The sequence below is a fragment of the Lepidochelys kempii genome, chromosome 8, assembly GCF_965140285.1.
Source record: "Lepidochelys kempii isolate rLepKem1 chromosome 8, rLepKem1.hap1, whole genome shotgun sequence".
In the NCBI taxonomy this organism is placed as follows: domain Eukaryota; kingdom Metazoa; phylum Chordata; order Testudines; family Cheloniidae; genus Lepidochelys; species Lepidochelys kempii.
Window position 1 is genome coordinate 22,011,730 of NC_136387.1, and position 21,748 is coordinate 22,033,477.

The following is a 21,748-nucleotide window of genomic DNA, read 5'->3' on the forward strand; positions in this document are numbered from 1 at the left end:
GATGTCTGGGGAGGTGGCACAAGGGCGCCTGGCACCAGCCAGGCCCTTGCTGAGGAGGACTTGTTGTGTGCTCACCAACTTGCTTCGTGTACCAGCTTTTCCTGTGAAACCGTAACTCTGTCTCTCCTTTCTCCCTCCGTGCGTCTCTCCTGTCCTGTCTGCCTAACACCCTTAACGCCCCCTGCTGACTGTCTGCACCCCTCTGCGCTGTAAGTAGCTGCCTTTGCCATGTTCTCTGGACTGACCCCTGGCATGTTACTGGGGGGCTCTGAGCACTTTTAGCTGGCCAGGCCTTGAGGTTGAGTTTGGCACCGTCTCTCTGAGCTCACCATAAGCCCAGGTGGCAGCAATCCTGCCGGGATGCTCTCTGCCCCTCGTGTGCTTGCTGAGGAAGAGATTAGTTCTGAAGAGGCAGCCATTTTGTTTTCTTAACCATATGAGCAGGAGCCTCCAACGTTTGGCCGTCTGGCCTGAAGCCAACCTAGAGTCCTTTTGTGCACGGAGGGGTGACCCCATCCCACTGCTGCTGCGGGCTGTAGCTCTTCAGCACAGGAGCTGTGGGCCTGAATTCATGGCTGTAACTAGAGCCAACAACATTGTGCATGGGGCTCCCCTTACACACACACACACACACACACAAAACCCACCACGTCACCTCCCCCATCCCTTCAAACACGCCCTTTGGGAAGCTCACGCCTTCCCTCTGCCCTGTCCCGGGGCTGTGCCCCTTGCCTCTGGATCTCTGCTCAGGCTCAAAAAGTCCCCAGGGCACTTTTACTGCCCTTTTCTGGTGATGACATTGAATTCCTGGGGTGAGGTTACCTAGGGAGGGAGGAGAAGCTGGTCTCAGTAGCACTAGTGTTTTCCTGCTTCCTTGGTTGGTGCAGTAGGAAAATTGTAGGTTGAAGAGGAAGAGTAAGAAATTAGTACCAGCCAGCATCACAGTGGGCTCTGGATCGGCACCAATGGTGGCTACCTTGTAACTCAGCCTGGCAGCCAAAGGCTCTGCATCATGATGTCATGGCATTTGCACCTCAGCGCCGTGGACTCAGAGCAAGATGCAAGGCTGGCGTGGAGTGCAGGGGACAGAGCCCTGACAATCCGAGTGCTTGGCAACCTATTCCGACCGATTCTCTACAGAGCTGCTGTGTGCAACTGAGCCTGGGGCTGGGTGCTGGGAGTTACAGGGTTCTGTTCCCAGTTCTACCACTGTCCTACTGCATGACCTTAACTTCCCCTCTCTGTGCCCCCGCTTCACCATCTGTAGAATGTGGGTGATGCTACTGACCTCCCGGCAGTGCGAGGTGTGATCAGTTAATGTTTGTCCAGCACTTTGACCATGGACTATTACCAATCAGGACAGGAGACCTCAAGCCACTGGGGAGAGTGGAGCAGGGGGATGTGCCACACCCCCCGCTGAATCTCCAGGTCCATTGGGTGACCCAACAGCCTCAGCCAGATCACTACCTCCATTGGCTGCCCTTTACTTGGGGGACATACCTGGCCCCTCAGGCTTTGGGGAGAAGCTGTTCTCTCCAAACTGTTCTCTCCAAACTGAAGCCAGCTGAGGGGGCTCCACTTACTGGAGTTGGGAGGCACTTGGTTGTCTGTGTGGGACAGCCATGGTGATGCTGACAGCATCTCCTCCAGAACTTGGGTTTCCTTCCTAAATCTCACGATCTGTTGCTTTTGCAGACAATCCACCTGCAGCCACCAAAAGCAAAACCAGCGAAGACATTGCACAGTCCTCCAAATACAGCCCAGCCTATTCCCCGGACCCATACTACCACTCAGAGTCCGAGTACTGGCTTTTCCAAGGTTCGCCCAAAGGTAATGCAGGGAGCCCAGACCTGCCCTGGGTGCGACCAAGGCCACAGGAAGCCCAATAACAACCTTTGCATGTGTCATTTTCTGGGAGGGAGTTGACTTTGAGCCCTTATTCCCCAGGCAAGGCCCAGTGCTGAGGGCATGTAAGTTAAATCAAGGGTAGGCACCAATGGAAGATGATGACTCATCTAGGACCTGCAGTCCCCTCAGCCTTTGGATTATTTGCCATGCACATTCACCTTGGGTCCCAGCGCTAGCAATCCCGCCTGGGTGTCTGCCTGCTGTTTGTATTTGTCCATGTTGTGCATTTGACTGGGCCTGCCCCCTGTCTCCTTGCAGCACCGCGAGCCCGCAGATTCTCATCAGGGGGAGAAGAGGACGGGTTTGACCAGGGGATGCACAAGGTAAGTGGCTGTCTCATCCCTTCCCCACTGACCCACTGGTATCTCCTCTCAACTCCTCCCCTGAGAGAGAAATGCAACAGAGGAAACAAGAGGAGAGCTGGTGGCGAGGTTGGAGGCCACACGCCCTGGCAGGGATCATGGCAGAGAGCCAGGAAAGACTGCCTTGGCCCAATCTCCTTGTTCGGAGATCACAGCTGGGGTAAATCTGTGACATCTGCTTTTTCCAGATGCTTCTGCCCCAGGAGTGGGTCTTGTGCCGTCTACATGCTGTGGGCCCCTCCATTCCAGGCTCAGGCCTTTCCAGGGGAAGCCGGTGCACTAGGTCGCCCAGGCCCACTTGTTCCTTGGTGCCTTCCTTCCCTTCATGGACTTTCTCCTTCCTTGCACAGACACCCACAGACCTAATGACTTTGGCTAAGAACCCTCTCCTATGAAATGTGACCAGGGGGAGGGTGGAGCTGCCATATGGGGCAGGTGTTGCTTGGGGAGGGGAAGGAGCCAATGTGTTCACCAAGGGGCACCAAGCCCTCTTTGCTGGCTGGGTGCTGGGTTGGATGTGAGAACCATAGGGAGGGCTGGCCTTACCTGCTCTGAGTGCAGGACCAGCAAACTCCAGCATTAGTGGCATTGTGTGCTGACACCGTGATGGGGTGATGCTGCCGTGGTAATGTCAGCAGCTGTGCTGCCGCTGTTGGTTGGCAGAGAACTTCCCGTCCGTGTCTGAAGCGTTTTCCTTTCCGTCTCCCCTCGCGGTGCCTAGATCCAGAGCGGCATCGGCAGGTTGATCCTGAAGGAAGAGATGAAGGCACGATCCAATTCTTACGCTGACCCCTGGACGCCGCCCCGCAGCTCAGCCGGTAGCAGAGAGGCCCTGCACACAGCTGGCTACGAGAGCTCACTGAACGGCTGTAAGGAATGCGAAGAGCACCATAGCAGCAGCGGGCAGGCTTCTCGGATCACACAAGATGAAGAGCTTGTGGTTTCTAATTGGTTGGGAGCTGGCTGACGTTTGGGGTTGTGAATGAGATAAACAGTCTTTCACCCCCAATGCCCAGATGTACACAGGCTGGATCGGATCCAGCCATGTGAGCGTGAAAGGATCCATGGGGCTGGCCAGCAATCTCTCCCAGCAGGGGGCTGTTCTGTGGCCGGGGGAGGGGGGGTAGAAATGAGTTGGTGGGTCTCAGACTATGTGGCCACATCACAAAAATCAGCCATTGGCTTTGCTATCTCTTCTTCCCACCACATACTGTGTTCCCACTTCTACTTCCATTACAAGGGCACGACCTGGCATGAGGTGTTGGCATGGTGGGGAAGAAAGAACACCTGAACCAGAGCCTTTCAACACGGCTGGAGAGGTTGGATGTTTGTAAGGGACATAGTTTGCCCCAAGAAATTAGTCTTGGACAATTCTTTCCCCTGCTGGCTGCATCAGGGAACCATCTGTCCTTTACACACACTCCCCTAGGCATGTGTACAAGGCCAAGTGTTTGGGTCTATGCTTCAGGTATTTGGTGCTTGTGTTTGGTTTTTTGAATGCCTCAGGGAGCCAGAATAACATCAGATCCGTCTGTTAGGGTATTTGAGCGCCTAGATGGTGGAGAAGCCTTGAGGAGACCAGAGCTTGTGTTAGTTTGGTCCCATAGCTATATCCATGAGGCAAAGAAATGACAAACACAAAGACAAATACAGCTCCCGAGATCATTGGGCTTAGCTGAGTTTCTCTGGGAGCCCCTTGTCATTGTGAGTTAGGGGTGCCCGTTCGTAGGGCTGCCACGCAGTCAGTCCCACCTTCATTTTCTGTGGACTGGGAAATTCAGGCCTACAAAGAAATAACACACCTGTCTGGTCACTAGATGGCACCGTAGCCAACTTGCCAGCTCATCCTCCATTTGGCCTCTTAGTTGGACTGAGTTCCTATGGAGGAGTTCGCTGGCTGCTCTGGTGGTGATGCTCCTGCCCGCTATGGGGTCTCAGTAGTGCCACTCTCTGAAAACAGGGATATTTCAGTGCTGCTTGGAGGCGGGTCCGCCAGGGGATATAAGGCATGGAGTAGGGGGAGGTTCCTGCCCATGCACAAGCCCTGCTGCTCTGGCTGAGGTCCCATAATCGCATCAGCTCTCAGAGGGAGGGAGCAGTAGAGGCAGAACCTGCTGCCACTGTTAACAGACCCGTTAGCAGTTCTCCATATGGCCAGAGTAATTGTGGCCTTAAAAGGCAGCTCTGAGCTTCCCAAGGCTGCAGTCTCGTCAAGGCTTCAGATGCAGTCTCCCCTCTGCAGATGGGCAGAGCCACCTCCCTCAGCCCCAGTGGCCAAGCTCGCAAGATGCTGCAGGAGCTGCGAATAGTGATATGGAGGATGGGCCCACTGCATCCGTGCTCTCAGGCCTTTGTAGAGAGGGAGCATGTCTAGTGGTTAGAGTAGCAATCTAGGCATCAGGAGCTCTGGGTTCTAATCCCCACTCTGCCACTAACTTACTGTGTGGTCCTTTCTCGCTCTGTGCCTCAGTTTCCACATCTGTAAAATGAGGGCAAATCCTTCTGGGAATGTGGGTGGGAAGGTTTGTATTAATTTAGATGGAATAAAGGGGCACAGAGAGTTAAAGGTATTAACATGACCCGGTCTCTGTCCAACATTAAACAGTGTTAAACAAGGTTCGGTGTTTAGTATATAGAGACTTCAGTCAGTCTGTTTAGTACCATGGCAAACACCCTGTTAAAAATCCTTAGTAACCCATTATTAAAGATACAGAAAAAGATGGAAAACTAGTTAAAGCATTTGAAATGTCAAATATTAAATTGGGCTTTCATTTTAACAACGTCCCTCCTTCCCTTTAAAAAAAAAACGTTGTTTGACAGTTTCTTAGGTGGTATGAGAGATGGTAATAACTGTCCTTTTTAGGTAAAAGAGAAGAAGTTAGTTGAGATGGGCTGGAGCTGTTGTTAAAGTCCAGTCCCATTTCCTGAGAAGAGAAAACAAGATAAACACAAAAAGGGGAGAGAAAAGAACAGCAACGATGGAAAATGCAGCTTCTGTCTCTGGTTCTGACTTTCACTTGCAACCTCTCTGCTGGAGACACACAGGCCCATCACATGGTTTTATCAGCCAATCGGAGACCTGGAAAACTCGTACCAGCATTGCGCTGTTTAGAGCATTGCTTTTAGCTGCCTCTTTCTGGTCACAGACTTACAGCATTGTTGCAAAATCCATAGTCTTGGCCAGCTAAGCCTGACAGAAGCTAAAAAGGAGAGAGTTAGGAAAGAAAGGAAATTAGATGGGCAAGGAAGAGGACATATGCCAGGGAGGAAAGAGAGAGAAAATCTCACATCCCAGGTGATATTTGGAATTAGGCTGGAACTGGTGGAAGTTGCGGTGTCATTTAGGTCCCTGTCTCTGGCCCAGTCTGATCAGGACATCTGTCAGAATTAGGACAAAGAAGGTCCAGGATATGGTGGGGTTGGCAGCCATGATGGTGAAGCTCTCTCCAGCAGTTAATTTTCCCCCAGTGTCTCTTTCATTAAGGACCCCAAAAGGGAGTGATGGGTGGAATAGCCCATCCCTTCATTTTGTCCACCAATTAGGCCTAGTTTCTGACACACCAATTTTGGTTCACTGATTTCTGGTTCCACACTTTTCTTGTTTATCACGCATGAGCTTAACCCAGCCCTTGCGTTAGATCAATAGGCCTTTGTGTGTGGACTTGTTCAGTCTTTCTGTCTCCTTGGCATACCTGTTCCCATCAAGATCTGTTGTTACAGCTCATTGTGACCTTTTATAAACTTCCACTCACTTGTTATAGCTGAGCTCATAGAGTAAGTCTGCAGGCCCAGTTACCACAACAGGCAGGAAGGCTCAGCTCACCCATATTCATAAAGCACTTTGAGATGCTCACTTGGAAGGTGCTGTGAAGAGAAAGGGTAAATGCTGTGGAGATGAAAGCGGTGGGAGGGAGGGTGGGGTAGTGCTGGGAGAAGCAGAGAATGCTGTGAAGTGAGGTTTTCCTTGGCCATGGAAGCAAGGTGAGGGATCCCGGTCTCTGAAAACCCAGATCCTCTTGCCTGGTAGGGCTTTTTATCACAGTAAATGCCTTTCTGCCTCTGATGTGCTGACTTTCTGCTTTGTCTCTCATTGCAGCTCCCCGGACACATTACCTAGCTGACAGTGGTATGTATATCTTCCCCCTCCCTTCCACTCTGTGATCCTCCATCTGCAGGCCTTGTGAAAGTGGGGTGGGGAGGGGGTTTTCCACTGCAGGCAGAGAGGCCAGGGTGGCTTTTCCTTTAGAAAGGAGTGTGGTCTGGTCATAAGAGCATGGGAGTGGAAGTCAGAACTCCGGGATTCCAGTCTCTATTTTGCAGCTGATTTGCTGTCATCTTGGGTAAGTCCCTTCTCTCTCAGACTTGCTCTACTCTACAGAGTTAGTTCAACATAAGACAGTTGATGTAAGTGCCCTACTACATCAACATCATAACTCCACCTCCACGAGAGGCATAGGGCTTATGTCGGTGTAGTTAGGGTGACACAGGGTCTGTGCAGATGCTGAGTTCCTTACATGGGCTGTTGGCTGTCTTGTCAATTTCATGGCTTTGCTGGACCTGCTGCCAGGCCTCCTCTCCAAGCTTCTGCTGGTCGTGCATATCCTCACCAGGAGCACTTTCATCAATTGCAGAGTGGAAGCGTAGTGGGCTGAGACCCCGGGCTCTCAGCTCCACACAGGTCCCTATTGGGAACCCTGCTGCCCACTAGGGTCCCAGCTTCTCCCTCCCTACTGGCAGCATGGCAGCTGACTGGACTCTGGATGTGGATCTCCCCGCCGGAAGCAAGAAGCCCCGGGCGGCTTCCCCACTGCTCCCAGCTGGGAGTAGGAAGGTGAGAAGCCCCAGGGGGCAACTAGGCTCCTGGCGGGGAGCTGTGCAGAGCTGAGAGTCTGGCTGTCTGCCCACTACACTTCCCCTCTTCAGTCAGTGGAAGTGCTCCTGGTGAGGACGTGCACCACCAACAGAAGGAGAGTTGGTGGGCATTGCCCTACGTTGGCCTAAAATAGGTCGACTTAAAATTGTAGGCGTCCTGAGTCTGTTTCCCCCATGGAACATGGTGATATTCCTGTGTACCCAGCTCCTAGTGGGGATGGGAGGCCTCTTGCATTAGTGTCTGTCACCTCAGGTGGAGGGGCAGAGTGCATATAGCAAAGTCTTCTAGGTCCTGAGAGGCCCCTCCCAGCCTGCCACTTGGGCCCAAGGTGACTCAGCGCTCTGAGTTTCTGTCCTGGTGTCTCACTCCCCAGGGAAACAGCCCACTCAGCCACTGGGAGCAGAATCCAAGGACCCCAAGGGGTATCCAGCCCTCAGCTGGGAGGGAAGTGACTGGGACAGGGGCCTGCCAGGGTAGACCCAGGAATATAAAGTGCAGAGGAACCCACCCCCCAGGCAAGGTATCCAATGGGCTCCTGCATTCGCCTGCAGAAGGGACCAGCTGCAGCACTGCATCTCTCCTTTCTCTGATGCACCTGCCAATGCTGTGGCTATGAGGGAGTGTCGTCACCTGGGCTAGACCCTGCAGGTGTCCTCCTTCCTCTTCATAGTTAAACCTGAGCTGTGTTTGGGGACCAGATGCCTTGGCCTTGGCTCAGTAGCTGAGGGTTTCTAAGGCACAAGTCCCTGCTCTTGGGATTATGCAGTTTGTTGTTTCTCTTTTCAGATCCCCTCATTTCGAAATCTGCATCCCTCCCTGCCTACAGAAGGAACGGGCTGCACAGGGTGAGTGTCTCTGGCTACCCCTGACCTGCCACTAGGTGGCGGTGTTTCAGAGTGTTTCTCATGGGCGAGTGGCTGCACAGGTGGGGTACCTATTCCTCCTGTGAAATGGGGAGGGGGAGCAGTTCTAGGGCAGTATCCTCATGGCTATTGAAACCTCTTTGTGCCTGGGTTCAGAATCCTCAGTCTGGGGTTCAGGATCCTCAGAACTGGGGGAGTTCTTTCTGGAGGTACATGCATTCCTGGAACAGAGGCACCCTGGCCATAGCACCTGCCTCCAGGCGCTGCAACCTCTGCTAAGACACATCCAGAGATTCCCAGGTGTATTTTGTGTGGAATCCAAGTAGAAACTAGAGATCAGAAAAGCCTCACCCAGTTCTGGGAATCTAGGAGTGGCAAGTGCCCTACCCTGAAAGTAAAATCTCTTCCAGATTCCTAGAGTTCAGATGCAGGGGAACAGAACCTCTGCTTCAGAGTGTCGGGAGGTGTTTGTTTTCCAGAGTGATGTCTTTGCTGTGTAACTTTGGGCAACAAGGACTTTAGAAATGGTCCTATGATTGTATGCCCAGTCTGGGAGTCAGGAGTGCTGGGTGGTATTCCTGACTCTGCCACTAACTCACTATGTGATCTTGGGCAATTCATTTCACCTCACTGTGCCTCCGTTTCCCCATCTGTAAAATGAGGGGAATGACACTTACTTCGGGATGGATTAATTAGAACATTTGTAAAATGGTTTGGGATCCCCAGATGGAAGGTGCGATAGAAGGGCTGAGTATTTATCTAGACTCCCCTTGTGCTGACCCCTCTGTGTGCTCATTTCTCCTGCAGCCCCCCAGCGCTGAACTCTTCCACTATGACAGCACAAACGCTGTCAACTGGGGGATGCGAGGTAAGCAGGGCACAGTGCTTGGGAAGCCTGAGCAGTCCTACAGTATGTGCTGCTAGAGCCTGTGGCAATGTGCTTAAAAGGGACACCACCATCCTGCTGAGGCCCTAGAATGGCCCCTCTTATGGGAGTGAGCGCTTGCTAGATAGTCTCCTCCAGATCCTGCGCAGCAGAGTCAGCTGTGAGCTCTGAACACGACAGCCTGCAGGTCCTGCACAAGAGACACTGTTTTGTGCTCTTGCCTAGAGCCCCCAGCTGGCCCTGTGGCAGCAGATCAGGGACACCCTCACAAACCTGGATTTGTGCTGGAAATGGCCCACCTGATGATCACTTTAGATAAGCTATTACCAGCAGGACAGTGGGGTGGGAGGAGGTATTGTTTCATATTCTCTGTGTATATATAAAGTCTGCTGCAGTTTCCACAATATGCATCTGATGAAGTGAGCTGTAGCTCACGAAAGCTTATGCTCAAATAAATTGGTTAGTCTCTAAGGTGCCACAAGTACTCCTTTTCTTTTTGCGAATACAGACTAACACGGCTGTTACTCTGAAACATTGCTAATGATGCATTTCAAAGCTGTGTTACCGATGGTCCCTGACACTGTAAAACTGAAAGAACAATCCGTGGATTTGTCACTGTTCCTGCTATTGCTTTTTGCATTTCTGCCAGCTTGGGGAATGAAAATAGGCTAATCAGTTTCTTGCTTTGTCACTGTCCAGTTAGTTTTTCTTTCCAGTTCTCGTTCCCTAGCAAATTCCTGCAGTGTTGGGGTTACAAACCCAGCAGGGGAACGGTTAAAGTTAAACCATAGCACTGTTTCCTTTGCAATGTAAAAGTACTGTAATGAAACTATTCCTATGAATATTGGGCCCAGTTCATCTCTGCATCAAGGGGCTGCAATGGTGGTTGACCTATCATCCAGGGAATTCTCATGACAGCGAGTTTCCCTCTGGCTGGCAGAGAGCCACCCCCAGCACATAGAGCATATGAGGGGCATTTCATATCCCCTTCATTGAACAATACTGCCCCCTGGTTATTCCTTAGGGGCCATTAGCAGCAGGGTCAGGTTAGTTGTTGGAGACCCACCACTGCCCCCCCTTTCCTCTGCCTAGTGCTGAGTGCAGCCCCAGAGCAGGGATGACTCGGGCTCATATTATGAAAAGCCTTTTAAAAACCTCTGAAAAGCAACAAGTACCTTTAGGGCCTAAAACACTTGGTAGCATCTCTCATAGGCCCCACCATGCTGCAGGCAGCTGTGCACCTTCTACTCCCATGAAGTCAATGCTGCAGAAGGGCCCTGAGCACCCTGCAGGATCAGGCCCTGACTTCACCAGCACTCTCAATGGAGCTGGGCTGAACTGTCCGCAGTGTTGCTGGTGCCTCCGTTCCTCCTGAGCTGCGTTAGAAACCATGAGTGAGATGCCAGGTGTAGAGTGGCAGTGGGGAAGGCAGGAGCTGTGGGAGTGAGAGAGAGCAGCCTGCACACTGTAACCCCACCCTCAGGCCAGCCCCCTGGGAGCAGCTGCCAGAGGCAAGACAGACAAGGGGAGAACACACCTGGGGCCATGTCTCCTGTGGGGAGTCGGGGCTCTCGCCTGATGGCAAAGGGAAGGCTCAGAGGCTGCTGACTGACTCGTTTCTTGTCTCTTTCCTTCTCTTTCTCTCCCTACAGAATACAAGGTAAAACTCTCCGTGGAGAGGGGAACAGCTGCCATCCAGTCAGTGATGCCATCTAATGTCCGAATGCCACCAGGGCAGGGTCCTTGGGGATTGTCCCTCCATCTCCTGTGTCCTGGGCTGGTCTCCGGAGCCCATGTTTGAACTGAGGCCTTTCCAGATACCTTCCCTTCCCTCAGACATGCCCTGGCTTCACTTTCCCTCAATTCCAGCCACCCTGTCCCTCCTGCTATTATCAGCTCCAACAGAATGGGCTGCAATTGAGCATGGTTTACGTTGCGGGTGTCTCCAAATGCTTTGCCCAGCAAAGTTGCATGCTGGGGGAAGAACTGATGAGGTGGGTGACCACAGCTGTCGTGCTGGGCTCAGCAGCAGCAGCTCCCACCCAGCTGTGGATGCTGAACCTATTAGATGGGGAGAGGGGATGCTAGGTAGGATGTTAGGTCATCGCCTACACCAGTGTTTCCCAAACGGTGGGTCCTGACCCACCAGTGAGTCCCAAGAAGGTTCTAGCTGGGTCACTATGTCCAGAACCAGGTTAATGCATCACTGGGCGCTGGCCTAGGCAAACATACATTTCTCCCAGCCTGGTTCAGAGGGGAGACCCTGGATGGGTTGGGGAGATGAATTGTGAGCCTGTTCCGCAGTCGCCCCACATTGTTGGCTCCAGTCCCGCAGGGCTGGGCCTGGTTCCCCGCTCCAGGTGTTGCAACCTGGCCCATGGGATTGTAGCACCACCAACTGGACCAAACCCGAGTGCTACAACCCTGCATGCCAGGTCACAACACCCAGAGCAGGGAGCCGGTTCTAGCCTCATGGGACAGGAGCCACTGCTGCAGGGGGAATGCGGGGCAGGCTCATTCCCTGGCCATTCCTCTACACTTGGCCAGGGTTAGGGTTGAGGTGCCAGGGCAGAGGATGCACGTACGTAATGGTGGGTTGCAAAAAAAGACAAAATGCAGTTGGTGAGTTGCCTGAGTAAAAAGTTTTGGAACCATTCTGTGACAAGCCAAGCGGTCTTCGCCGTCAGCCTGGAGATGGGCAGACAGGGAGCTGGGTTAGTGTCGCCCCTCAGGGCAGCCTCTCCATCAGAGCAGCTCCCCTGCCTTGCAGTGTCAGCTTGAGCTCCATTCTGCCATGAGAGTTGGGCCCCTGAGAATCACCACCCCTGAGCCAAACAGAACAGACCCAAGGACTAGACGCTGGGTTGTTGCTGTGGGTTCCCTCAGCTCAGAGAGCCTACCCACGTTTCTTCATCTATCTCTGCAGATATACCCCTATGAGCTGCTCATGGTGACCACCAGGGGGAGGAACCAGCTGCCCAAGGATGTGGACAGGACTCGGTTAGAGGTAAGCAAAGCCTTCCCTGCTGGGGAGAATATCACTGGGACACTCCCTTCTGACACTGTCTCCCTCCTCCCCCAGTGCAGCTAGGGCTGGGGCAGGAGGTCCGAATGGAGCAAGGGTAGCTGCCCTCCTGCCTGTTAGATGTCATCTCCCAGCATGGAGACCTGAGGTGTTTCAGAACTAAGGTCCCTGCAGATAGAGCAGGGGTTAATGCTGTCTGCATGGACATCACCTGTTGAGCGCAGCATCAGACCAATGCTATCACTCCTCCCCACCCCATCGAGTTCTGGGACAATTCAGAGGGGATTCCCCCTGCCGGCTCTTTCCCAAGCTTCCCTCCTTTGAAAAGCTCAGGTTAGAAGGTCACTGACCCATTGTGGAGGGCTGGCTGCCGGAAGCCAACAAAAGCCCCAGTGCTGGGTGAGGGTCAGAGGTCACCAGCGCGGTGTTCGGGGTTCAGCACTGGCAGTGCAAATCTGTGTCCCAGCCGCAGGCTGAGGAAGGGGGTCACTTATGCACACGCTGGCATGCGGTCATGCTCACACCCAGCCACAGTCACAGATACTCACACACAATCACACTCAGACACATGCTCACACACATCAGGCACACACACAGCCGCAATCGCACACACTCAGCTCTGCACAGCCACAATCGCACACTCACAGGCATTTGTGTGTGCTCATGCCACAATTGCATCTGGTCACACTTACAATTGCACATACACAGATACACACACAGCTGCACACAATAACACTTGGATAGTCACAATGACATGCGTGCACACACAGATAGGCACACATATACAGAGGCAGTCGCTTGCGTATGCTCCCGCAGAGTCACAATGGCATCTGCACAGGCTCTCTCAGTTATGAGCCATGGCAGCCGCACTCCCTCGTGTTGTCACAGGCCCATACACCCAGCCTCATGCCCCTCTCTGCTGTCCCCACAGCGCCACCTGTCACAGGACGAGTTCTATCAGATCTTCAGCATGACCATTGCGGAGTTCGACCGCCTGGCCCTGTGGAAGAGGAACGAGCTGAAGAAGCAGGCACGGCTGTTTTAAACGCAATGCACTATAAATATATACATACCTATAAATATATATATATATGTATAGAAAGATCTCTATATTGAAGCTCTGTATAACTCTCTCTATTGTACAATAGGAGGAACGGCCACTCTCTTTGGAACACCGTAGAGCAAATTGAAGTCTCTCAGATATTTTTATGCTCTTTGTTTCCTTTATGTTCTTTTTTTATTCTAATACGATTGGGGGCGGGGTGTGAGAATGTTTGTGTATTGAACCTTCTGGAGTTTCAGGCCATCTCAGACACCCACCTTCACCTGCAGTGGCTGGAAATCCCAGGCCAGTGGAGGAGGGGGTATCTGCAACACATGTTCAGTAAAAGACTGGCCCTTTTCCCTCCCTTGCCCCTTCACACCCTGGGCTCCTGGCCTGGTATCACTCACGCTGCACAGCCTGGCCAGGCGCCTTCAGGAGCCAGAGGAAGCGGTTCCCTCCCTCACACCAGGGTTCCCAGCAGGCGGGGCCCTGCCATCTGATTCAGCCATTGATAGTAGGATGGTTCCTGGTATACTTAAACTGCCCCTCTTCTCAGTGCTTGGGGGAGGGGGCTGCAGTCTCCCTCCCCCTTCATCAGTCCTACCCGCTGGGCTTGAACTGAAAGAGGAAAGTGAATGGAGTTGGCCTGGCCCACCCCACCCCTTGCTAACATAGACTCCCTCCCTAGATGCCATCTGTGTTGGCACCTGGTAGAAGTGACATGGCCCCTCACCCCAATTTGGCAGCGCCTCAATTTTGTTCTCTCCCTCTCCTGCTCTCCCATCCCCAGCTGCCAGGGGAGAATACCCCTGCACTGGAGCTCAGGGGCAGCCAAACCCTGCAGGGCATTGCTGATGCAAATCATAGGGAATCATTACAAGATGTAAAAAGAACAGGAGGACTTGTGGCACCTTAGAGACTAACAAATTTATCTGAGCATAAGCTTTCTTGAGCTACAGCTCACTTCATCGGATGCATGCAGTGGAAAACACAGTGGGGAGATTTTATATTCACAGAGAACATGAAACAATGGGTGAAGTGAGCTGTAGCTCACGAAAGCTTATGCTCAAATAAATTGGTTAGTCTCTAAGGTGCCACAAGTACTCCTTTTCTTTTTGCGAATACAGACTAACATGGCTGTTACTCTGAAGACTGTAAGGACAGTGATCAGGTAAGGTGAGCTATTACCAGCAGGAGAGCGGGGTGGAGGGAACTTTTTGTAGTGATAATCAAGGTGGGCCATTTCCAGCAGTTGACAAGAACGTCTGAGGAAGAGTGGGGGTGTGTGTGGAAATAAACATGGGGAAATAGTTTTATTCAAGCCTAAGTTAATTGTATCCAGTTTGCAAATTAATTCCAATTCAGCAGTCTCTCGTTGGAGTCTGTTTTTGAAGGGTTAGGTCTGTAATTGAGTGACCAAAGAGATGGAAGTGTTCTCCAACTGGTTTTTGAATGTTATAATTCTTGACGACTGATTTGTGTCCTTTTGTTCTTTTATGTAGAGACTGTCCAGTTTGGCCAATGTACATGGCAGAGGGGCATTGCTGGCACATGATGGCATATATCACATTGGTAGATGTGCAGGTGAACGAGCCTCTGATAGTGTGGCTGATGTGATTAGGCCCTATGATGGTGTCCCCTGAATAGATATGTGGACACAGTTGGCAACAGGCTTTGTTGCAAGGATAGGTTCCTGGGTTAGTGTTTTTGTTGTGTGGTGTGTGGTTGCTGGTGAATATTTGCTTCAGGTTGGGGGGCTGTCTACAAAAGATCCCCCCCGCTCTCCTGCTGGTAATAGCTCACCTTACCTGATCACTCTGGTTACAGTCTTTATGGTAACACCCATTGTTTCATGTTCTCTGTGTATATAAAATCTCCCCACTGTATTTTCCACTGAATGCATCCGATGAAGTGAGCTGTACCTCACGAAAGCTTATGTTCAAATAAATTTGTTAGTCCCTAAGGTGCCACAAGTACTCCTTTTCTTTTTACGGATACAGACTAACATGGCTGCTACTCTGAAACCTAACATTACAAGATGTGTCAGATCTGTGTCATCTGCAACACTTCCAGGGCCCAGAGCTGAGAGACTGGAACATGTGCTACCTCTCGCTCCAGAGGGCTCACTGATGAGCCTACCATCCCCCTGTCCTATCTAAAGGGCCACCAGCCTGACATGGTAAACTCTGCAAAGCCTTCTTCAGGGGGACAATCCTCTTGAGAGACCCTGTCTTCCCAGCATCTCCCTTCCCCTGTTCTTTGTTTAATTACTGGGGACATTTGCAAACAGGATCTCATCCCATCAGGGTCTTACATTCCTCTGTGGCTTATTCCTTTCCCCTCCACAAAAGTACTTATCTGCTTGTGAGATCACATGTCTCTCCACAGAGCCAGCTGGGATGTCACAAGCAGATGATTATGACTTCAGAGGGAGGAATAGTAAATAAGCAGCAACAGAGGCTTCCAAGAGACATGTTCCCCCACGGCCTGAAAACAGTCCCTGGGAATTAAAGCACAGGGGAAAGGAAATATAGGCAGTAGAAGCAGAACTGTTCTGGGTGGAGTATTTGTCACTAGTTTCCCTGGTACTGGTGGTGGTTCTTTAATAATAGGCCATGGCAGAGTGATTTGACATTGATCACAGGAGTCATTCTGTCAGTACTGTGCTATGAAATAGGTTTCCCAACCTTCATATTTCCAAACCACAGTGTCCCAGCTGCTCCAGAGTAGCAGCCGTGTTAGTCTACTCCTTTCCAGCTGCTCCAGGCTCCTTCCACCCATACCTGCAAATTTCTTCTCCTGCAAGTAACAGAACGGTGGTTTGTCCTCATCAGAGCCCCCCACCCCCCACATCCAAAGCCACTGTTAGTAATTTTACATCAGAGTAACAGATCCAAGCCGTTTACAAAGTGTAATGCATAAAGCCCAAGATCGGGGGTGGATATGTCCCTAACAGCACCTCTGCTGAGGGGTTTTGTGGCTGTAAGGATTTGAAGTGGGCCTGAATCAAGATCCCAGATCCATCCAGGCCTGGACTTTGGGGGAGTTGGGATGCTACTCTTTGAACTCTGTAGCTTAGGCCCCATCTCTCTGGTTAGGAATTGTCCTGAAGTAGCAGCAGCTGGTTTGGGGTCTGTTTGGAGTCTGTCTACTCATGAGATTTTAAGCGGGTGTGTAAGTAGCTGGTTGAGAGCTGTAGGAAAAGGGGGAAGGAGGCATGTTAGACTGTTGTTAGAAACTGAATCAGCTGCATCTCCCCTTTTTATTTTATCTGCTGGAGTTTTCCTGATTCTCAGCCATTAGTAACGTCCCCTGTCCCAGATCAAATTGCTAGAGCAGCCTCTTGGAGGGAGGTAATAAAGACATTTGCAAGGACTCTCTATAACTCTGGGGGAAATTGTAGAGTTTTGTTGCTTGTTTGGTGTTTTTACTAATATGCTATTTCAACAGAAATCCATTTGCCTGTTGTCTTGTATGTTTCTCTGATTTCCTGTTTGGTCTCTTGAGTGAATGTTCAGGCAGGTCCCAGGAGTGCCCACCCCATGCTCTCCAGTCCATGCCCAGCAAAGCAAGCTCACACTCCAGTGTCGTATCAGTTGTTATGTTCTCTGTTATGGGAGTGGAGGCTAATGTTCTGCTCTTGCAAAGGGAAAGGACTCCATGGCCTAATGGGCCTGTTCCAGCTCTTTGATTATCAGTGATTATCTTTAAAACCTGTATTGGGAATTTTCCATGCTGGTTTCTGTCATCTGCTGGGTTTCATCCCCTTCATCAGGTGAGCACCATCACTGAGGCCATCCTCAGGTGAATGCTGAATTCTCCCCAGAGAGAACCAGCCTCTTGCTGCTGATTGTGCTGCATTTGCCTCATGTTACTTTCTAGGTTGAGGCCACCAAACTCAATACACAAAGAACTGGCATCAGATTCCCAATGTGCGATAGGGGAACTACCCACTCTGGCCCATTGCCCTGCTGTGCTGGTACATGGCACCATTGCATATCCCCCTGGCTGGCACCATGAGACTGGAGTAGCAGGAAGAAAATATGTCTTCAGCAAGCAGCAATGGGTCTTTAAGCTTTACCTCAGCATGGAATGGGCTGTGGAATGAAGTGAAGAGTGTAATATTGTGCTGGTAATTGCTTCTGTCTACTTTAGCACAGCAGTAAGTGCAGCCAATTGTATTTATAATGATTTCACCCACATAAAACTGCATCTCCCTAAATCAAGCTCAGCTATTTGGGGCTATGAGAAACCTCAGTCTCCAGCAGCAACTCCCGTGATAATCCCTAGAGGATTCAGAGCTTCAAATCATAACGATGCTTAGCACTCACAAAGCACTTTTCATTTTCAAAACACTTTGTAAGTATTAACTAAATATTCTTCACATCCCCCTGGTGGGAGAGGTGTGTTTATCTCTGTGGTGCAGGTGGAGAAACTGAGGCACAGAGTGGTTAAGTGACTTATTGCAGTGTATCAGACAGAGCCAGTTTTAGAAATCCCTGGCTCCCAGCCCTGTGATCAGTCCACTAGTTCACGCTGGCAGAATATAATTGCTGATCCCTGCTCCTGGCAGGTAGTTTTGATATATATTTTGGGGGCACAGTAGTAAACTGTTTTATGTGGGGAGGCAGGGCTTTCCCTCCAAGTTTGTGATCTTCCAGGGGGAACCTACCAGGAAACATCCTCCCCATGAACCTGTCAAAAAGGAAGATGTTTGCAGCTGTGATTGCTGAGTTTCGTTTCAGACTCAGTTGAAGTGCAGGATCTTTTAGGAAAGATGCAGGACTGCCATCTGTTAGGTGCTGGGGTTGGATGTTTCCATTTATTAATATTGTACCTATGTAGTGTGCCCTGGGGCAGCTGCCCTGTGGGGTGCCCCTGCGTGGCCCTTCAGGAGGAGGGGCAAAAGGGAAAAGCTGAAGCCCAGCACCCTGCCACCCTGTTCGTGTAGTTTGTCCCACTGCATTGTCATTGTAGTGCATACAGCATGAGCCCTCTGGCCTTGGTATTCCTGCTCCTCACTCTGTGGCAGGGGAGACAAAGGGCCCTATTCTCCCACACAGGCCTTTGTCTTTAGGGTAAGTTGGGAACAGAAGCCTCAGCGGGGGAGACACAGATTTTAGCCAGCATGCCAAAGGGCCCACAATGATGGAGGCAAAACACCTTCCTTCACTTACCTAACCCCAGCAGCAAACTATGTGTGAATACTGGTGAGCCAAACCAGCTCCCACTGAAATCAAAGGCAAAATTCCTGTTGGGCCCATGAGAGGTTGACAGGAAAGGTCAAAACATAATGAAAGTACAAAGGACAAATGGAGGCAGCTGCTCTCAAAAAGCAAGGAAGGTGCAAAAGGCCTGGCAGGGCTGCAAGATGATTTACCAAACAGCACTGGGAGCAATTTCCTTGGCTGGCGGAATATGCTACTAGCAGACATGTGCTGTTCCTGTATATGCCTTAAGGGGGCAGCAGACAGGGCTGTCTCCTTGTCACCTTTGTGTTTGGTGTCCACCATGTCTGTAGTACAGGCTGTATTCCCATCCCACCAGATCTATTCTCCAGCGAGGCAGCCTACTGAATTCTAAGAAGGAGCCAATCCCTGCAGCGAGCAGTGTTTGCCTTATGCTCTGCTCCCCCAGGAGCTCACCACAAGGAGAAGGGTGAGGTGGGGGCATTAAAACCTTTCCATGAAGACCATTGTTCTGGCTGGTTCTAATCTGCTAATTTTAGTGCTTTGCAGGCCACAACCACAAGCTTGTCTGGGCCCAGCTGGCCATTTCTATAGTTGCTTTGAAAGCTGTGGCCTGAGTGTGCCCTCCACCACTAACCAGAATTTGAATTGGAGGAAAAGATCTATTTGCAGTTTAGCTGCAGCAAACCCAATGTGCTCTGAGAAAAGAAAGTAATCTGGGTTCCCGGATGGGGTTGAGGAGGGAGCGTGTCTGGGAAGGCAGCTGGCTCCTCTGGGGAATAGTTGGCTCTTGGGGGTGCTAATGGGCTATGGAGCTATTTGCCTCTGTATCACTCATTCAGCTCTGGTCTGGGAGTGGTAGTGCCTAAAAGTCACAAGGATCTGAAAGGTCCCGTGACACGAGTCTGGGAGTTCTCTGCAGACAAATGTGCACATCATGGAAATGACTGCCAGGAGAAACACTAACTGGCCCCCATGTTTACAATCTCAGCAGAGGGGCTGAGATACCAGCAGACCTGAGAGTCTGAACTTCTCTGGATAGAGCTGGTATTTCCAGAACGACTTTGAAACATAGGGAAGGCAGTGTTGTGGGGGGAGTTTCCACTGACACTGTCCATGTTCATCTATTCTGGGTAGACAACAGTGCAAATCCATCTTTCCCAAACACACACCTGAGTGTGGTGGACTCACAACATGCCAGTCCCTTTGTCTGCGCAGGTTGGAGCCCAGAAGCGTCAATGTTACTGGCTGGTGGCTGACCTCTACCCCTTGCACCCTTGAACCTCACAAAAGCATTCTAGGAGCACTGCCAGGTGTGTCTGTTCAGTCCCAGTGATTATCAACAACATGCCCTACGCTGATCCATCCTGTAAAGCCAGCAGAAGATAAGCAGGTGACGAATTCCCAGCCCAGATCAGGATGAACTTCTCGGGCTTCACTCCCACACAGACTGTGTACTTATGGGAATTCTGCTACTCCAGATGCTGCCTGCCATGTGAGGTGTCGCTTGTCACCCCAGCTGTGATGCAAGATCCAGAGTACAAGGGAAACACCCCAGAACCCTGAAAGGAAGAGCAGCTTGGGAGTTACAGAAGCACAGCAGCGGGAAAGGAGAGTGATTAGGGTTTCACCTGGGAGGAAACTGAAAGCTGGCCTATTTCTCAGGCTAGGAGAGCCTTGCTCCTATCATTATGGAAATGGGTAAGGGGGAGTATGGGGAGGGGTTAGTGTAAGGGCAGGGGGAGAACATCCTGATCACTGCCCCTCATTTTAGACTCAGCTTTCCTCCACCCCACACAGACTTGCACTCACCCCAGGATTTCCAATAAGGCAGGCTATGTACAGTAAAAGTGCTGACTCAGGAAACAAGAGTTGTATTTTTGTTAAAAGTATCCCCCGTTGTTCAGCTCTGCGTGATCTGCGGCTTGCTTGTGTTCCTCTTGGCTTGCTCAGTGCCCCACCATATTTGAGCTTTGCCGGTGGACAGGTATTGGGGAGGGAGAGAAAAGCTGGTGTGTGTATGGTGGAACAGGCTGTTGCAGCACGGTGCCTAGGGATCTCGGTGAGAGGCTGAGGGATTGGGGTGGGTGAGGTGCTGCTGGCTCAGAGAGGGGAACAGGAGAGCTGGGTGGCTGGGGTGAGGGGCTCGGTGTTTGGGGCAGCAGCAAGTGCCCGCCTGGGCTGGCAGCAGGGGTTGCAGCCAGAGTGCTGTGGGGAGGCTGTTACTGCAGGGGGGTGGAAGCGCTTGGGGAGTGTGTGGGTGGAGTGAGGCGCTGGCTGTGGGGGAGCAGGAGAGGTGTGTGGGTGGAAGGTGTGGCTGTGGGGTGGACCTTGGGAGGCAGAAGTATGGGAGGGTGTGGGGCTGGCTGTGGGGGGCAAGAGAGGTGGGCAGGAGCAGTGGAGAGGTGAGGGCTGGATGGGGAGGGCAGGAGAGGTGGCTGGAGTGGGGGCTGGATGGGGAGAATGTGGGGGCTGGAGAGGTGGCTGGGGGGCAGGAGCAGTTGGTGGGGTGGGGGAATGTGGGGGCCAGAGAGGTGGCTGGGGTGGGGGAGTTGGCTGGGGGGGCAGGAGCAGTGGGTGGGGTGGGGTCTGGCTGGGGGAATATGGGGGCCGGAGAGGTGGCTGGGCGGGGGCTGGCTGGGGAGATGTGGCGGGGAGGAGGGGCAGGAGGCGGCAGAGGTGTCCTCCCCGCTGCGCCTAGCGCAGGGCCGTGCCGCTGGTGCGGCGGCCGGGCTGGGCGGGCGCTAAGACCCCGCACCCAGCCGGGGAAGCGCAGGGCGGGCGGGGCAGCTGGTTTAAAGGTTGACGTCTCTGTGCCAGGCGAGACAGGCGCATCCTCTGGCCGGACACCGGGCGCTCCAGGTCGGGACCCTGCACCCCTCGCTGCCGCCTCGCGCCCGTGCACCCGCCGGCAGCATGGACAGGCTGAGTGGTAAGCGCGGCTCGCTCGGGGCTGGGGCCGTGCTGCCCCGCACGGGCTGGGTGCGTTAGCCCGGGCCGGGGGGCTGCGGGCACTGGCTCTGTCAGGCCGGGCCGGGGAGCAGGTGCCCCGTCTGGGCGCTGCGGTGGGTTCTCCCGGGAACAGCTCCGGTCCCTAGCGCCCAGCCGCCGGCGGGATCGCGGCGCTGGGGACTGCTGCCCGCTCCTCGCTTTGAGCGCGGCGTGCGCCCGGCACCGCTCCTGCGGCCCCGGGGCTGCCCAGCCCGGGCAGAACCCCCGGGACTTAGGGGCAGGCCCAGGACATAACCACCCAGCACAGGGTCCGATCCCCTGCCACCCCCTGGCCCGAAAGGGCCTTGCCACACCCACCGCTGCTCTCCGCGGGGGGCGGCCGCCCATTGTGTGCGGGAGCACCCGGCTTGCGGGACTCGCCAGGGTCTGCCGAGAGGCTGGGTCCCGTCCCAGGGGACCTCGTGCGTGTTTGGGGCAGCAGCAAGCGCCCGCCCGGGCTGGCCGCAGGGGCTGCAGCCAGAGCGCTGTGGGGGAGGCTGTTCCCGCAGGGGGGCTGGAGCGCTCGGCACGGCAGCCGCCCCGGTGTCTTTGTCTCCCGTCGCTAAGGCGCTTCCGAGGGACCCAGGCACGGCTGGGAAACCCGAG

At 52.7% G+C, this 21,748-nt stretch overlaps 2 protein-coding genes across 16 annotated transcripts in view; both read left to right on the top strand.

Annotated features, from left to right (window-relative positions):
* ABLIM3 (actin binding LIM protein family member 3) overlaps positions 1 to 13,124 on the top strand; it is a 110,118-nt gene extending 96,994 nt beyond the window's left edge. For 5 of the 11 annotated variants that reach the window (XR_013636147.1, XR_013636150.1, XR_013636152.1 and 2 more), the window contains 8 exons: positions 1,696 to 1,830; positions 2,167 to 2,231; positions 2,992 to 3,139; positions 6,367 to 6,396; positions 7,930 to 7,988; positions 8,814 to 8,874; positions 10,545 to 10,886; positions 11,819 to 11,899. Coding sequence is in view for 3 of the 11 variants with exons in the window: in XM_078854025.1 (XP_078710151.1) it covers positions 1,696 to 1,830; positions 2,167 to 2,231; positions 2,992 to 3,139; positions 6,367 to 6,396; positions 7,930 to 7,988; positions 8,814 to 8,874; positions 10,545 to 10,552; positions 11,819 to 11,899; positions 12,849 to 12,962 (701 nt within the window). In the remaining 8 variants the exon portion in view is untranslated. Of the gene's footprint in view, positions 1 to 1,695; positions 1,831 to 2,166; positions 2,232 to 2,991; positions 3,140 to 6,366; positions 6,397 to 6,837; positions 7,102 to 7,929; positions 7,989 to 8,813; positions 8,875 to 10,544; positions 10,887 to 11,818; positions 11,900 to 12,848 lie in introns of those variants that run through there. The other 6 variants (XR_013636149.1, XR_013636151.1, XM_078854025.1 and 3 more) reach the window with 5 other exon arrangements.
* A 7,770-nt stretch (positions 13,125 to 20,894) lies between these two features.
* Positions 20,895 to 21,748, top strand: part of AFAP1L1 (actin filament associated protein 1 like 1) — a 59,372-nt gene continuing 58,518 nt past the window's right edge. Inside the window, exon 1 of one of the 5 annotated variants that reach the window (XM_073355831.2) lies at positions 20,895 to 21,083. In XM_073355831.2, coding sequence (XP_073211932.1) covers positions 21,068 to 21,083 — 16 coding nt within the window. In that variant the 5' untranslated portion in view covers positions 20,895 to 21,067. The remainder of the gene's footprint in view (positions 21,084 to 21,748) is intronic. The other 4 variants (XM_073355829.2, XM_073355830.2, XM_073355827.2 and 1 more) reach the window with 4 other exon arrangements.